Source organism: Cherax quadricarinatus, chromosome 33 (genome assembly GCF_038502225.1).
Source record: "Cherax quadricarinatus isolate ZL_2023a chromosome 33, ASM3850222v1, whole genome shotgun sequence".
NCBI lineage: Eukaryota > Metazoa > Arthropoda > Malacostraca > Decapoda > Parastacidae > Cherax > Cherax quadricarinatus.
The window spans coordinates 23,147,068-23,164,487 of record NC_091324.1 but is presented as its reverse complement, the minus strand read 5'-3'; the positions used below and the strand labels follow the sequence as shown (position 1 = coordinate 23,164,487).

The following is a 17,420-nucleotide window of genomic DNA, read 5'->3' as shown; positions in this document are numbered from 1 at the left end:
AACCTCTTCCTCTCCTGCCAGTATACATATATGCGTGCAGACTGTGTCCTCTGTATGAATTAGTGAACATCTTAACAAAGAGAAAAGCGATATTCCAATAAAACTCTTTCTGCAGTCCTGTCTTTTCTTCACCGATGTTATATTCGTTGGGAATAATTTTGTTTCCCTTAGCGTGGAGATATTTGTAATTATGTATAAGACATTTTTGGCAACATGATTTAGGTTTATTTTATGTGAATAATAATTAGATTAAATTGCTTTATAATGTGAAAGTGAGTAAAACACGTTTTTAAAGCTCTTAATTTAATATGCTTTCATACATTCAAATACACATCTTTACGTACAAACATTTACAATAAATTAGATCTTCAAGAATATTGCTTCTGATAAAGTACAGACATGGCAGTACAATTGAAGAATAGAGAGAAAATGAGGCGGGCTTGTCGGGTCGGCCCCTGAAAACTGGGGCTATGGGACTCAACTAATTAGGTCATTAATCGTGAAGCCTTTGCGTTGTGGTAGCAAGTGGCGACGAGGTGCTACGATCCCTTGAGTGCTGCTTGGAAAAGCAGCTTTTGGCTGGTCTGTTGTCATATTTTCTAGTGCTTCCACTTCGACATCCTCGCTGACGGGTCTGGCATCAGGCGAACTTTTACCAGAGTCTTTGGTAGCAGAACTGGTACTGGATGTCGATGCCTGGCGTCGCTCCTCTTGTGTGTGGCCGTTCTCGTGGACGGCCAAGGTGCGTGCCTGGCAAAACCCCTTGCCACATACCTCACACCTGAAGGGCTTCTCCTTACTATGGATGTACTTGTGGTCACGGAGGTGGTCTTGTCTCCTGAAGGCCTTGCCACAGATGTCGCAGGGAAATGGTCGCTCGTCCGTGTGTGTTCTCTCGTGGATTAAAAGATTGTAGCTCTTGGTGAATTCTCGGTGGCAGAACTTGCAGATGTAGCGCTTCTTGGGTCGTGTTAGTCTTCCACCAGAAGACAAAAGAAACTGGTTAAAGTGATCTGCACCAGCAGTCATCGCAGCCCATGGAAAGGCACCGAATGATAGGACTCGGTAGGTGTTAAAAATATTAAAGTGAGGGTCCATATCTACTACACCAGGCACTGAAGGTACAGGGGACAAGAATGGTACACTATTGTGTACACGGTTTGGCACTTGAGCTACCAGAGGACTGAACGCTGATGCACAAGGCCTGAAGCTTGTGGCACTAGTAGCCACGGTAGACTTCATCCCTGGGAAGTGAAAGTTGTGCGTGCTGGTGGGGGTCGAGGGGGGCGTGAGAACCCCTGACAGTGGGTCGCCAACTGATATCACTTCCATCGTCGCCACTTGAAAGTAAAACAAATTTTCAGTTCCTTTGTACGTGAAGTACACTGCTTAAGCCAGTTAAGATGTGTATGAAAAAAAATACACTATTTCGCAGTATTTATACCCAGCCACCGTGAGAAAGGTGATTGGTTGGGAGGCGGAGCATGGACGTGTGTGGGAGGGGCGTCAGGTGTCGGAACCTTTGTGTGTTGCCTGAGTCCAGGTGTCCAGGGCCTAGCCTAACAACTTGTCCACTTCAGAGCAATCCATGTAGATGCACAATGCATGATATATTGCAATAAAAGATTTATTATAGTAAAGGTTAAGCAGACATATTAGCAAGTGTGTGTAGAAGGATGCGACTTTGGGCTTGAACGTACGAAAGCACTGTTAGTCACTCAACAGGCTGCTGCTATTCCTTTAAGTTTCGGTACGGGTTATGATGTTAATGTAGCTTTAAGAAGATACCTAGCCTCAGAAAATAATGGCTTAGCTTATTTCGGAGCAAAGGAGGGAACGAAGAGAGGGGAGGTACGGGTAATGAGTGGAGAAGGGGGACGGGGAAACGAAACAGTGATGGGCGAGAGGGAATGGAAAGGCTCTACGAGAGGGAAGGGAAAGGGCGCAGTGGAGGAAGAGGGATGTTGAGGAGTATGGTAGAGAGGAGGAGGCTGAGATTGAAAAGTATGGTAGAGGAATATGGTTTAGGGAGAGAGGTTCTGGGGTATGAGGAGGGATACGTATGGTGTGGCAAGCAAAGAGTGTGAAGCTTGTGACCCACCTGATCTCGTCTGTCAGGTCCACAGGGAAATGAACTCGGACTGCTCCTGGAGAGCGAAACGTTGCCGCAGTAAAATGTCACATTAGTTGTATATGTACCCATTTACAAACCCTCATCTTAAAAAAACAGACAAATAAAATTTAAAAAGTTTAGCGTTTTAGTACAACGAAGGTTGGGATACGAAGATATTTAAAGAGAGCTAGATCTACACCCCTAGACGACTTGAGAACCAGAGGAGACATGAGCACAACTTATAAGATGCTGACAAAGTTGATAAGGTGAGATTATTATTTGAGGCTGGAAACAAGCCACTTGTTTGACCACTCCAGCAGTTTGCCCAGGTCTTCCTATAATCTGTCTTTTTCGTTTTTATGTTTCTCATTTTAATTTTATGTCATCGGCAAAAATGATGCCTATGATTTAGTCCCTTTCGCAGGTTATTTACTTATTTTGAGAACAATAATAGTTCTAGTATTGATCCTTGGGTAACCACACTTATTACACTTTCACTTTCTGAAACTGCTGCCCTTACCACCACTCCTCTGTTATATTTTCATTAGGTATTACGTCTATATCATTGCTTGCTCCTCTAGTTTATGAACCATCTTTAGCGGGATGCAGCGTAAAATGCTCTCCTATTGTTCTATAGTCGACCTGTCTTTGTCTTTCTTGCTTGATTTTCGTTATTTTCTCACAGAACTCTAGTGAGGTAGCATTTACCGTCCCTAAATCAATGCTAGTTTACTGTAAAAAAGAAAAAATACCACCTTTCCCGGTGCTCACTCATCCTTTTCCTGATTATCTTTTTCAGTGCCAGTGATATTGGCCTGTAATTCAGTACCTCTAGTCGGTTCCCCTGCTTGCATAATGGTCTTATGTTTGCAGTTTTCCAGCTGTCCTGTAGTTTTACCGTCTCCACATGTACTTGAGAATTGCTGAATATGGTTCACACAGTTTATCCACGCCTTTCAGTATCCATGGTAATTTGCCGACAGTGCTCATGTCTTTTAATGTATGTGTATTCACCTACTTTTGGTTGCAGGGGTCGCGTCTTAACTCCTGGCCCCGTCTCATCGCTAGTCGCTACTAGGTCCACTCTCTCCCTGCTCCAAGAGCCTTATTGTACCTCTTCTTAAAGCTATGTATGGATCCTCCTTCCACTACATAACTCTCCACATTGTTCCAATTCCTGACAACTCTAAGGTTGAAGAAATGCTTCCTAACATCTCTATGCCTCATCTGGGTATTTAACTTTCATATGTGTGTGTGTGTGTGTGTGTGTGTGTGTGTGTGTGTGTGTGTGTGTGTGTGTGTGTGTGTGTGTGTGTGTGTGTGTGTGTGTGTGTGTGTGTGTGTGTGTGTGTGTGTGTGTGTTTGTGGTCTGTGTGTGTGTGTGTGTGTGTGTGTGTGTGTGTGTGTGTGTGTGTGTGTGTGTGTGTGTGTGTGTATGTGTGTGTGTGTCTGTGTCTGTCTGTCTGTCTGTCTGTCTGTCTGTCTGTCTGGTCAGGTAAAGGTGAGAGGTTACCTGAGATCCACTGATCAGTGAAGGCCGCTGAGAAGAGGTTTCTCGGTACAAAAGTAACCTAATTTCCGTATCTTGGCTTTGGGGATTCACGGTGGATTTTGACATTCGGTGACTAGCTGTGTCGCGTTTTCCTTAGCGATAATAGGACATTCTGTCGGGGAGGACGGTGAGGGTGTGGGGCTAGGCATACTTGTGGTCTACTAAAGGTTGTTGAGGGCTACACGCAAACTGTTATGTTTTCGTGCATTTGTTTCGGATTTATCATGAACACATTAAGTTTTTGTGCATTTACTTCGGATTTGTTACAAACGCTATTTAAGACGGAGTTTGTTAATGATTTATTTCACTTACGAACAAACGAGATGGTCAACCCACCCAAGTCTTTTATTATTGAAAGCATAGAGAGGAAATAAATTTACCCAACTGCGTTGCTGTACCAACGAATACGCTGCGTAAATACCTCGAGTTACTCATGTCTCTTGGTCGTGTTGTTTATAAGAATGTATCTCCTATCCCTTTAATGCTATCTTTTGTTAATATAAACTTCGCGAGTTTATCATGGCTTTTGTCAGAGTTGCTTTGTATTGTCCGAGATAATCGAAAAATTCCTCTCTTTCAAGTACGTCTTGTAGAGGAAAATGGGACCACTTGAGGTCAACAAAAATGTCGAAATCAGCCATAGAGGAGCCCATAGAAGCCACAATTAGACTTCTTTTCACCTCAAAGTGGCTACGAGTGTGACCCTGACGTCAAGCCTCTCCAGGGTCATTGTCAGACACCCGCTGGTCAGGTGGTCACTTCTGCCTCCTTCCCATGTTGGTGAGGAGACCAGCGTGTGGGTGACCAGTGTGTGTGGGTGGTGACCTGTGTGGGTGGTGACCTGTGTGTGGGTGTTGACCGGTGTGTGGGTGGTGACCGGTGTGTGGGTTGTGGTGACCTGTGTGTGGGCGGTAGTGACCGGTATGTGGTGGTGGTGACCGGTATGTGGGTGGTGGTGACCGGTATGTGGGTGGTGGTGACCAGTGTGTGGGTGGTGGTGACCAGTGTGTGGGTGGTGGTGACCAGTGTGTGGGTGGTGGTGACCGGTATGTGGTGGTGGTGACGGGTATGTGGGTGAAGGTGACCAGTGTGGGTAGTGGTGACCGGTGTGTGGGTGGTGGTGACCGGTGTGTGGGTGGTGATGACCAGTGTGTGGGTGGTGACCGGTGTGTGGGTGGTGGTGACCGGTGTGTGGGTGGTGGTGACCAGTGTGTGGGTGGTGACCGGTGTGTGGGTGGTGATGACCGGTGTGTGGGTGGTGATGACCGGTGTGTGGGTGCTGGTGACCAGTGTGTGGGTGGTGGTGACCGGTGTGTAGGTGGTGATCAATGTGAATGGTCTCCCGTTAGTGATTAGTCTCCCAGTGGTGGCTGGTCTGCTCATCTCAAATCTGCTGCAAAAGAATGCATATGATCCTATCATCGTATTGTCTCATTGAAGCATCAGGTGCTGTGTCTCCCTGAAGCATTAGGTACTGAGTGTCCCCCTGAAAAGTATCCCTGAGACACAGGAATACCTTTCTCGAATCGTTTAGGTAGAGGGGCGCTGAATGTAGGTACGGGGGATACCTACCTCACAGCGGCCGAAACAAATCTAGATTATATTTTCTCTGGGAAGCGCCAAACCAGTAGGGGTTCTATAGAGCGTGGAAATGTGAAACTTTCAGATATGATGAAAGGGAGTGTAGAGTAGTTCCAAGTCCCTGGATCATGAGCCTTTCACTTTCCCGCCCATGACCTTCATAAATGTTGACACTGGTGATTCGTAATGCGTTCATCGTTGTCTCGAGTCAGTCAAAGCAACCCTCCCCTTCCTTGGATCAAACCTAATTACTTCCCAGTTCCCCCAGGCGCTGCATGACTCACACGGGTTTAACGCTTCCTCCAGTACATGTCATGAGTATTTGAACACGTGCCGTTATAATAAATCAAGTCAATCAGATCACGTTTGTCTGGTGTGAAGCCTCGGTACGAGGCTGCTGAGCTGCTGCAGTAGAATTATTATTATAATCAAAACTAAGCGCTAAACCCACAAGGATCATACAGCTGCCACAGTAGAATTATTATTGTAAACATAACTAAGCGCTAAACCCACAAGGATCATACAGCTGCCACAGTAGAAGCCTCTCCAGCTTACAAGATGCAACCATTATTTTATTATTCACATAAAGAAATTCAACATATTTGAATTTTTACATTATAGGCAAATTGAACAATTCAGTTTAACAATAAGAATCTTCTTTAAACGAAAGAGTTAGTATTTGCCTGGACGGAGGAAAGGTGAAGCTTCGAATCTTATGGCGACTGTTTCGTTCAGATCAAGTCAAGTGAACTTTTCCTGGCTGGGAAATTCAAGGTTGCCAACTTAGCGCTTTTCTCGACAGATTTAGCGTGTTTTGTTGTTTAGCGAGCAGTTTTTAGCTTGAATTTGGAGGACTAAGCGATGGTGTAATATGATGGAAATTAGTCTTTGTTCATTGCTGAACATTGTTCATTACAAGTAGTTGACCACTGAAGTGAACTCTGCAAAGAACATTTTGCTCAGGACAAAATATAATGCAGTTATTTACAATGTACTTTGCACTATATTTTAAGTGATGGCATGAACGCTGATACTGGAAATAGCAAATTCAGCTTTTTTAGCAGATGAAGGCAATGATATTTCTATAACTAAATTATCAAGTATAGCTGTTAGGCATTATTCTAAGAGAAAGAAATTGCGGTTACTTATTTAGACCTAGTTGAACTATGTGACTTCACTGCTAATGCAAAATGCGAGGCTTTAAGGAATCCTTGACACAAAATGAATTTGAATTACAAAAGCTTATTGCACTAGGCACTGATAATACTTCCATTATGATCGGTGTCAACAATGGAGTGTATGCATAATTAAAGTCTGAAGTTGAGTATCAAGAGTTTGAGCTTTGTTCTGACTGTTAAGTACAGACTAAGAAGGCATGGTAAACGCTGCTATAATTACAAACTACCAAAGGAAGTCATACGAAAAATAGGCTCTATGGATGCATATTAGCCTTCTTTTCAACAATCACAAGAAACGCCTACACACGTTGATAACGAGATGATTGGGATTTAGCAGGTCTAGAATAATCACCTGTGTACTGCTGAGAGCAATGCATATGCTATTTTTGTAATTAATAAAGGGAACTCTTTTTATAGCGGGAACCAATGATAATTTAGCATGTTTTAGATAATTCTAGCGCTATTTGAAGATTTTATTTGGTAACCCTGGGTCCCCCTCAGTGATCATTGGCGGGAACGAGACAATGGTGGTGAGACGTGTTTGTGGCTATGACGTGTGTGAGAGCGATTTATATATAATTACACGTGTCGGCGCTATATGTACATGGGAGTAAAGGAAGAGGTAACTACATATTCTAGAGTTAAAGATTAATTTATGCTGTAAATTTGTGTGTTGGTGAAGAAAGGTTCAGTAAGTAGCCGCGCCATTGCTGCCCATCCTACCCCTGACAGTTCAAGTAAAATGTAGTTTTTTTTTTTTAGCATTATTTTATTACTGATTTACTGCAGCGCTGTACAGCTCTTGTGGTTTAGCGCTTCTTTTTTATAATAATAATACTGATTTACTACACAGACTTGCTCTTTTTGTTCTTTTGGAACATTGAATTAACCTACAAGGATTTAGTTATTTGCATGAATGTATTAATCTTCATCTTTGGTATATTTATCGTTTCGTTCTATACATCGTTATCTCGTCAAAATGCATTATTCTAAACTTTGAACATGCAAAAAAAAAAAATATTTTTGAGGGTCCTGAATGATCTTGTTTTTGTATAATTTATTATTTTTATATCGACCAAAAATTCTCAGCACTAACGGAATTAAAATAACACCACTAGAGTGGTATATACTACCAAATGATTAGGATAGCGAAATAATTAGAAATATTAAATATTTTACAGGCATTTTATTAGTACTGACAATTTTCTCGACACGTTTTTTATGTGATCTCTTCAGATATCTAGTCATTTTTATATAACATTGCCTTATTTGAATGTAATTTTTTGGCAGTTTCTGGCAAGACTGAAATTTCCCTATATGCAAAGTAAGACTACTATCATGAGGTGGAGAAGGCAGTTTGGTTTAAAGTCTATCTACTACACGTTATTAAGACTACAAGTTACTCCTTCACCACCATTCAAGAATAGTGTGTATAATATATATTATATATATATATACTATCAACAGTCAGTAATCCCTTTAGGGATAATTGATATGCAGCTTTAGTGACCCTTTTGTAGTAGATAGGCTTTAGACCACAGCCAACCAAACTACATTGGCTGGTTTTATTTTTAGTATGAAATATATATTACACGGCTGTAGTCCTTTCATTTTTCAAAACGGTGAATAACCCACTCTGCTCCAGTGCTTTTCAAATGTTAAACAAAATAATCTCAAAATGCAGCATGTTCTGAGTAGTGTGTAATGTTTCGAGGAACGTATTGCTGGCCTCACTCCTGGCAGGGGCACACTTCAACAGGTTAGGTAGGTAAGATTTATCGAGAAACGGCACAAGCTGAAGATTTTTTTTTATATTTTATTTAAAAGAACATTACACATACACTCCTCATATAATTATATACATCATGTATTACAATCATGTCATATAAGGGGTAAAACTCAAGCTTCCCATCCACTCTGAAAGTGTACTGGACTCTACCCTGGAGGACTTAACTTTACAACTTAAAGCTACAAGGAAACATAAAACATCAAGTTCATTGCTAGTCGTCCAGTGCCTGACTGGAGCTACTATACAATACCAGTAGTGACAACAATATCTTTAACCCGAAAATAGAAACTATATACATGTGTTGCACTTACAGCTGTAACATTACAGCAGTGCATAACATAATTATAAAGGCTATTTTCTAGTATGATTTATTAGAGAGATAAGTTAAATAGGTTTATTAAAAATAAACCCAAGTGAACCTTCCACAAAAGTGTCCTAGACACCACCCTAAAGTGACATAATCATCCCCCATCTATACTAATCAATCCCCCCTAATTTCAAAACACAACCTATCCATAACTTGGAATCATTGCAAGCTTGTTGCAACAAGAATATATAAGCTAGTAAAATAATATGTGTAAACACTCAATATCTACCTGCACAATATGTTATACCCATACCCTGGTGTTACATAAACACTCACCTTCAATATTCAATTCAATTTAATTCAATTCAATTCAAAGTTTATTCTCTATAAGGATTACAATGCTGAGTTTACAGAAATTTGGTTATTGTGTGGTTTACATGTAAAATTGTGATTACAGAGTGTACCACTAGAACGCTTAGCATGGCTAGGCATTTCGGGCAGACTTAGTTTTATTCTTAATTGTAAAATATTACAAATTATGAGGCAAGTTGGTATTATGGCTAAGTGACTAAATACTAGTTTGTGAGTTTAGCAATGTGAATGCTTTTGTTTTGGCACAGTACATAGTTTCAGTATTGGAGTATCACAGGATTCATTATTTTAAGATTGAGGTTAATATTTCTGTTTATGGTCAAATGAGTGAGTGAGTGTAAGTGTGAACCACCAGGTGGTATTCGTGTAGTTAGTTGACGGGGTGTATCAGGGAGATAAGATGTTTTCTAATGGTAGTTTTGAAGGTGATGAATGTCTGCAGTTCTAGAGTTCTCAGGTAGGGTATTCCAGATTTTAGGGCCTTTGACATACATTGAATTTTTGTAAAGGTTTAGTCGGACACGGGGAATGTCGTAGAGATGTTTGTGTCTGGTGTTATGCCTGTGGGTTCTGTCACAACTATCAAGAAAGCGTTTTAGGTCAAGGTTGATATTGGAGTTTAAGGCCCTGTAGATGTAGATTGCACAGTAGTAAGTGTGGATGTACTGAACTGGGAGTAAGTTTAGGTCTATGAAGAGTGGGGGGGGGGAGTGTTGCCAGGGATGGGATTTAGTGATTATTCTTGCTGCAGCTTTTTGTTGGGTTATTATTGGCTTTAGGTGTGTTGCTGCAGTTGATCCCCAAGCACAAATAGCATAGGTGAGGTATGGATAAATAAGTGAGTGGTATAGTGTGAGAAGGGCATTTTGCGGCACATAGTATCGTATCTTGGAGACGATCCCAACCGTTTTGGATACTTTTTTGGTTATATGCTGGATATGGGTGCTGAAATTCAGGTTGTTGTCAAGGTACAAGCCTAGGAATTTGCCCCCATTATTTCTGGTAATTAGAGTGCAATTGTTCGCATCGCTATTGTGCCGTGCGGACAGGCTGCGCAGTGGCTCCTGATACAACTGGTTTACTGCGCAGTTTTCCTGTTTTGTGCATACAACATGGCGGATCGCATTGGACGCCGGGTGAGCACTGTTTGCGTGGAATTGGTGCGTGGCACGCTTACGGGAACAACCATGCACGTGTTACTGCATGCCATCATCAGTGAGGTATATGGAATACCGACCGAAGAATTATATGGAGTAGCAGTCAATGGTGTGTCGAGAATTTTCATCAAGTTTAAAGACGCAGGATTCTACACAAGCATAGTCAACAAATATCAAGAGAAGAGGCTGGCAGTGAACACTATGGTGGAAGTCTGCTTACATGATGTGTCCAGCTATGTGACGTTCGTGAAAGTACGAAACGTGCCTTTTGAGGCGACGGAGCATGATGTGACGGCGGTGTTTAGCAGCTATGGGAAAATCCACTCAGCAGTGATGGGGGTGTGGCAAAATGGACCTTATGAGGGGCTACCTGAAGGATCATTTACGCTGAAAATGACGTTGAGGCAGTCAATTCCATCATACGTATTTATGGAGGTCTTCCGAACGCAGGTCTACGTGTACTACTCAGGGCAGCGGAAGACTTGCAGATTATGTGGTTCTTTTGAACATATGGCGGCCCAATGCTATAAAAAAGCTGGACGGAGGGAACAGGAACCAGTGATCTTACATCAGAGGAATGCTCTGGAGGTGTCGGAGGAAGGAGTAAGGCCAAACAAGATTCCTTGCCGATGGAGTGACGAAGTGGACAGGGCTGAGGCGACTATGGAAGAAAGTGTAACACTATCAGTTGATAAGGGACAGACGACATCGACGTCTGATGAGGAGGGTACGGGCCAACAGGATTGCTTGCTGGAGGAAGTACTTAGTTCCTTTTTGCATGACGTTGAAGAGGGACAGGTGGATGAAGGGTGTAACCTGGTGCAGGCAACTGTGCAGCAAGATCAGGAGGTTAGGAATACTGTGTGCACTAATGTTAATGTGCACAAAGTTGTGGCAGAGGTCCATAGGGCAGAAAAGACAGGTGACGAGGTGTGTGGGGAGGGGAGTTCTCGTAAGAGAACTGCAGGAACGTCTGAGATGGACGATGTTCTTACTCCAGGACAAAGAACAGGAGTAAAATCTTGGAGAAAGGATGTATGTCATAAGGGGAAAGAGGGAAGGGGTAATGTAGGGTTTAATGGTTCTAGGGATAATGAAGGGATAGGGGGGGTGAATAAGCAAGCTGTCAAGAAAGATGCCATACAGCAGGACGGTATAGGAGGGTGTGTGCCAAGAAGAAAGGGTAAACCACCACTTTTAAAATAATTCACGATAGTAACAGTAAATGTAAATGGATTGAAGAATGAAGTGAAACGAGTATGGATGGAATGGTTTTTGAGGAGATATAATGTGGATGTATGCTTTATACAAGAACATAATTATAAGATAGGCTGTGCTTTGGCATTAAAGGGTTATAAATTGTATGTAAGTGGGTCTGTTAGGTTAAAAGGGGGAGTGGCAGTGGCTGTGAAGGAAAATAGTCCCTTACGTATTATAAAGTGGGAAGAAGGGGGGGGGGAGGGTAGTGAGGGTGGATGGTGAGTGGGGAGCATCTAGAGTATGTTTCATTGGGGTTTATATGCCAGCAGAGAATATAATCAAAGTAAAAGAGGATTTTGTGAGAGACGTTTTAGTGTATTTTTTAAGGGGTTTACCTCTAGTAACTGTAATTGGGGGGGACTGGAACTGTGTTATAAGGGGGGGGGACGTGGAGCCAAGGGGGGCGGGTTGTGTATTACGGTCGTTACGCAATGTTTTACAGGATGCAGGGGTGAGGGACGTGGAGGGGAGTGGGGCTTGGAGAGTGGATTACACTTTTGTTAGGAGAAATTATTCAGCGAGGTTAGATAGGATTTATATAACGGAGGCAGTTAGGGTAGGAGGGGTAAAAACAGTGGACGTAGGGTTTTCGGATCATAGGGCAGTTTTGGTAGAACTGGATTGGGAGGGAGTGGTAAAGGTATATTCAAGTTTCTGGAAGTTAAATGCGAGGTTGGTGAGGAGTGAGGTGGTGAACGCAGAGTTTAGAGACTGGTGGGGACAATTGTGGAGGGCAAGGGATGGGGTAGGGAGTATTTTGGATTGGTGGGAAAATAGGGCTAAACCTGGTATCGCGGGGTTTTATAAATATAAAGGAAGGGAGGAGGCGAGGTGGAGGTACGGTTTACAGAATTATTTGGAACAGCAGCTCAATGAGTGTTACGCAAGAGATGAGGAGAAGTCTTTTGAAGAAATATCAGGGCTAAGAGGGAGACTAAGGGACATACATAATGAAAGATTTGATGAATTAAGGGTAAGGGCAGGTATGGATGCCGTGCTATGGGGAGATAAACCGTCGGGTAGTGTGTTGAGAAGTTTTCGCATTAGACAACAGGAGTCCACTATAATACTTGTAGAGGTTAGTGACGATTTGGAAGGTTATACTAAGGGGCAAATGTTGGTGACAACTGAGGGGATAAGTAATTATGCGGACTATTGGTTTAAAAGGAAATGGGAAAAAGGTAATTTGGAGATAGTTAATAAAGAAAGAGGAAGGATGAAGGTCTTGGGGAAAGGTGGGGAGGACAGAGGGGGATTGGAGGGAATAATAAGTATGGAAGAAGTGAAAGAGGCAGTGTTCAATTTAAGTAAGGGGAAAGCACCGGGAATTGATGGGCTTTCCAATGATTTTTACAGAGTGCATTGGGAAACCATAAATGTTTGTTTGGTTCAGGTATTGAATTGTATGCTGAAGGAAGGGAAATTGGGAACGTCACAGAGGACGGGTGTGGTCGTGCTTGTAAAGAAAAAAAGCGAGGGGAGAACACTGAGCACGTACAGGGCCATATCTTTAATGTGTACGGATTATAAGATTTTTGCGAAGATTTTAGGGAACAGGATGAAGAAGGTAATAGGTGGTATGGTGCACAAGGGTCAGTTGGGAATTCCGGGTCGTAGTATGAGGGATGGACATAGTCGTATTAGGGAATTTTTGCAGGGTTGTAAGGGAGGTGGAATTTTGGGCATTGATTGGGAGAATGCTTATGACGGTGTGAATAGAGAGTACATGGTTGACACTTTAAGACTTATGGGTGTTGGGGAGGGAATAGTAAAATGGGTGAAGACCTTGTATGCAGAAGCTACGATTCAGGTGCAAATTAATGGTAGGTTGGGTAGCGTGTTGAAAATGGAGAAAGGTTTGAGACAAGGGTGTCCTATGTCTCAAATTCTGTTTGCATGTATGCAACACCCGTTTTATGGAATGGTTGAGGAAGCAACAACGTTACAGGAGGAGGGGTCGGGGATCACAGAGGTAGTTGGTTATGTAGATGACACAACAATACTGATCAATGATGTCGAAGGTTTGCGAAAGGTGGAGAGAGTAATGAGGTTTTTTGGAGAGGCGTCAGGCATGTGTGTCAACAGGGCTAAATCGAAATTATTAGAGATAGGAGATTGGGTGGGGGGTAGAATGGGGGTGGAGTTTGGATGGGATGTGACTGAACAGCTGAAAATTTGTGGGATTATCTATATGGCAGATGAGCAAGAGGCTAGACGGAGGAATTCAGAATTGGTGGGAGAGAAAGTTGTACAACGGATTAGGAACCTAAGAGCGAAGGATGTTACTCTAATGCAAAGGGCAATAATAGTAAATTCATTAGTTTATAGTAAAGTGTGGAACGTGGCAGTGGTGTATCCTTTACGGGAACAGGAGATAAAGGAGATACAGAGAAGGGTGCTTCGTTATATATGGGGTTTTGGACGAGCATGGCTAAGTAAAGAGGTGGTTATGACGAATGTGCGCCGAGGGGGAGTAGGGCTTTTGATGCTAGGGCCGAGGGTAAAGGCCATGTATGTTAAACAAAAGTACGTAAGGGAGGGGGGGGTAAAAGGGGTGAGGGTTGGGAGGGTGATGAGGGATGTACGACGATGGTGGGGAGGAAAGGACTTGATGGAATGTGAGAATATGCTAAGGGTTATGTTAGTAATAGGTGAGGTAAAAAAGCTCAAGGTGGGAAGGTTAGTAGAGATGAGTAGGAAACCAGAAGTGATGCAAGGGGTGGCGGTATACCCTTTGTATGATTGGGGTACGATTTGGCATGATTTCCAGAAACTTAGATTAATGCCTAGGGTAAGGGAGTTAGTTTATAGGTTTGTAATGGGGATTTTAGCGTCAAAGCAGGCTTTGTGTGTGATGGGTTTGGTAAAGGAAGCGAAATGCGAACATTGTGAGGAATCGGAAACAGCTTTTCATGCCGTATATTTTTGTAGGGAGTTGGGGCAAGTACGGGTGTGGCTGCCTAGAGTCTTCAAGTTAATGGGTGGGGGCAATGTAGAGATCCTGCGTGCCCTAACTTTAGAGGTAAGGGGGGTGTCTGAGGTTGTAAAGAGAGCCATTCTGTACATTGTGACAGATTTCTTGTTTTATTCCTGGGGCTTGAAGGAAAAAGGCGGGGGGATTAGGGTAAGGGCTATTGCGGCAGGAATTTATCGCACGGTATGCAGAAATAAACTCATTTATGGTAACAGGTGGACAACTGCGTTCCCGGAGGCATATAGAAATATAACGGTAAGGGGACTCAGTAATTTGGCTACTTAAGTACTAAGGGACCATTTTCCTTTTCTAGAGCGAGTTATGACCATAATGAAGGATATGTAAATGTGGTAGGATTGTCATGAGAGTTGTATGGGAGGGGATGACATGTCAGATGTGGTGTAACTGGAGAGTTTTCTTGTGTGTGAATGTTTTAGTTTAACCATGTGTTGAAAGACAAGAGGTCATTGATGATCATAGTTTTAATAAGGTAAATGATCTTTGTCAGTGAGACAACTACAAGAAGGAACACTCAAAGCATTGTTAACACACTAATAATAATGTGCTATGTAACATGAGTGTGTATCTTTGTTATTTTAATAGTGTGTTTAGTTTCTCTGTGGTAAGGTGTGGAAATGGCTATTTTAGTCACCTTTATTATATTGTAATTTTTGAGCTGTTTAGTATTATGTCTTTGTGTATAAAGTTTAATATACAATACTAATGAGTGTGCAACGACTTGGATTATATGAGAATGTCTTTGTATATAAAGTTTCATATATAATGTAAATAAGTGTGACATTCTTAGGATAATATTACCTTTTGTGTTATAAGATACTGGCTGTATTTTATGGATATAATAAACCCACCTGTATGTTCAGGTGTGGGCTGTTTTTAGTTACATGTATGTTGTGTGTGCTGGTTGGGCACTTTGGAGGGGGAATTAAGCATTTACAGTTGAACGTGTTTTTCTTATGTATAAGTTTAGTGCTGGGATAAGGAATGTGAAGTTGTTTGTTTTTATTATTTAATGGATTATGTTTCTTTGTTTATGTAACCTAAATATAGCACAAATGTATGATGTGTATTGTGTTTTTTAAATAAAATAAAATAAAAAAAATTAGAGTGTTGTCAATCTTAATGTTAATTTGTGCATCTCCTGCTCTGCTACCAAACATAATATAGTAGGTTTTGTCAGTGTTAAGCGTAAGTTTATTGGCTGTCATCCAAGTCGATATTTTAATCAGCTCCTCATTCACAATGGTGTTGAGGGTGGCAAGATTAGGGTGAGAGATGACGCAAGTCGTGTCATCAGCAAAGAGAATGGGTTTCAGGTGTTGGGATACGTTTGGAAGGTCATTGATATGAGGAAGAGCAGGGGACCAAGGACACTTCCCTGCGGAACTCCAGTATCAAGTGGCCGTGTTGCTGATGCTGTGTCTTTAATGGTGACGTACTGATACCTATTAGTAATGTAAGATTTGAAATAAGCAAGCGCATGGCCTCTTATACCGTAATGATCAAGTTTGTGGAGTAGGATGTCGTGGTCTACTGTGTCAAAAGCTTTTCTTAGGTCAATAAAAATTCCTAGTCCTAACAGTGTGATTGAAAGGGTGCACAGCCACGGCAAATCTATCCTCCCAGTGCTTTATTCCTGAAATCGTGAGTGTTGCAACTTACATATATACATATACACATACATATATATACATATATATATATATATATATATATATATATATATATATATATATATATATACACATACATATACACATATATACATACAGGCCAGGAGCTGTGACTCGACCCCTGCAACCACAAATAGGCGAGTACATACATATACACATATAAAGCCCCAACACACCCTTCCAACACCCCCCCTCCCCTGCATTGTTCCACGTATAAGTGAATGCCACACTAATATGTTTTGCATAGATTACATACAATACTATTATTAAATATTAAAAACGTGTCCCAAAAAACACAAACGCCTTAACAAATTAACACACCATTCGCCTGTGCGTAAAAGGGAACAGGTATTTTGTTCCAGGTGTTAAACCATACCACTAAACTTCATACCTAAACCACTAATTTTACAACAATGCAAATATCCAATTATACAAGTATGCAGAGTCACAGCGCCCCACAACCAATTTCGTTGAGCAGCAATTAAAGTTAACATGGGTATAAAATTAACACTACTTTTGTAAATTTTCACATGAAGTATAAATCATCACAAGGCCCATGACATTATATAAACCACCAGAACAGATTCCTAAGCCACCAATCCCTGACAGCGTGTGTAATAATTATCCAATTACCAAAAAATATATATATGACTTACATGTGGAACTAAACTGAAATCAGGGTGACTTTGACAGAGTTAAAAGATGAATTAACCCGCAAGGAACACAACCAGGTCTCAAATTGATGCCCTCACATACTCCACTCACACATCACATACAACACAACCTCCACAACCTTACCATGCCCACCATTCACTAAAGGAGACCTGCCCCTTGCCCGCCCCCATGATCCCGGAGGAGTTTCGCCACAGAGATTACGATAACCCTCCGAGAAACTGGACTCCCAACTCCCCCCCATAGATTAATCTATTCCTACACATTGTTCTATAGAACCTAGCTGCTAACGCTTTTATCCTCGACTGCCCTTTAATCTCCCTCATTCCCCAAGAAACATGCAAATAATCCGCCATAACATACATCAAAGCCCTTCCCGTCTCTTGATACCCCACTGACATCCATCGACAAGGTCCTAAGAAACGACCAACTCCCCCCCCCCCCAACAGCCTGATAACACCCGCCATCCAGACCCTCACCCCCCCGAAAGACGAGCAAAAATATACCACATGATAGGCGGTTTCCTCCTCCCCACAGAACAAGCATGCCGCCTCCCTCACCAACCCCATTTTATGCAACACATGCTTGGATGCTACTACCCCCATGAGGAAACGGTATACCAACTCCCTGACCCTAGCTGGTATCCTAAGCAGCCGGAATTCCCTCCATATCACCTGCCAATTATACATGGGATACACGGCAACCCCCTGTAAGACACTCCTTCCCCACACCACACCCACCAACATTTTAACCCTCAATGTTGAAACCTGTCGC

The 17,420-nt window shown here is 42.1% G+C and overlaps 2 protein-coding genes across 5 annotated transcripts in view; one reads left to right on the top strand and one right to left on the bottom strand.

Annotated features, from left to right (window-relative positions):
• Nucleotides 1-284: 284 nt before the first annotated feature.
• Nucleotides 285-1,491, bottom strand: LOC128693864 (protein odd-skipped-like). Its single transcript, XM_053783729.2, has one exon. The coding sequence runs from the start codon at nt 1,330-1,332 to the stop codon at nt 478-480; it is 855 nt and encodes a 284-aa protein (XP_053639704.2). The 5' UTR covers nt 1,333-1,491; the 3' UTR covers nt 285-477.
• Nucleotides 1,492-6,920: 5,429 nt separating this feature from the next.
• Nucleotides 6,921-17,420, top strand: part of LOC138853553 (protein odd-skipped-like) — a 222,496-nt gene continuing 211,996 nt past the window's right edge. For all 4 annotated transcript variants that reach the window (XR_011392722.1, XR_011392723.1, XR_011392721.1 and 1 more), the window contains exon 1: nt 6,921-7,046. The gene's annotated coding sequence lies outside the window, so the exon portion shown is untranslated. The remainder of the gene's footprint in view (nt 7,047-17,420) is intronic.

Excerpts from the sequence above, each read along its gene's own strand:
- LOC128693864 (XM_053783729.2), bottom strand. The coding sequence starts at position 1,332 with ATGGAAGTGATATCAGTTGGCGACCCACTGTCAGGGGTTCTCACGCCC.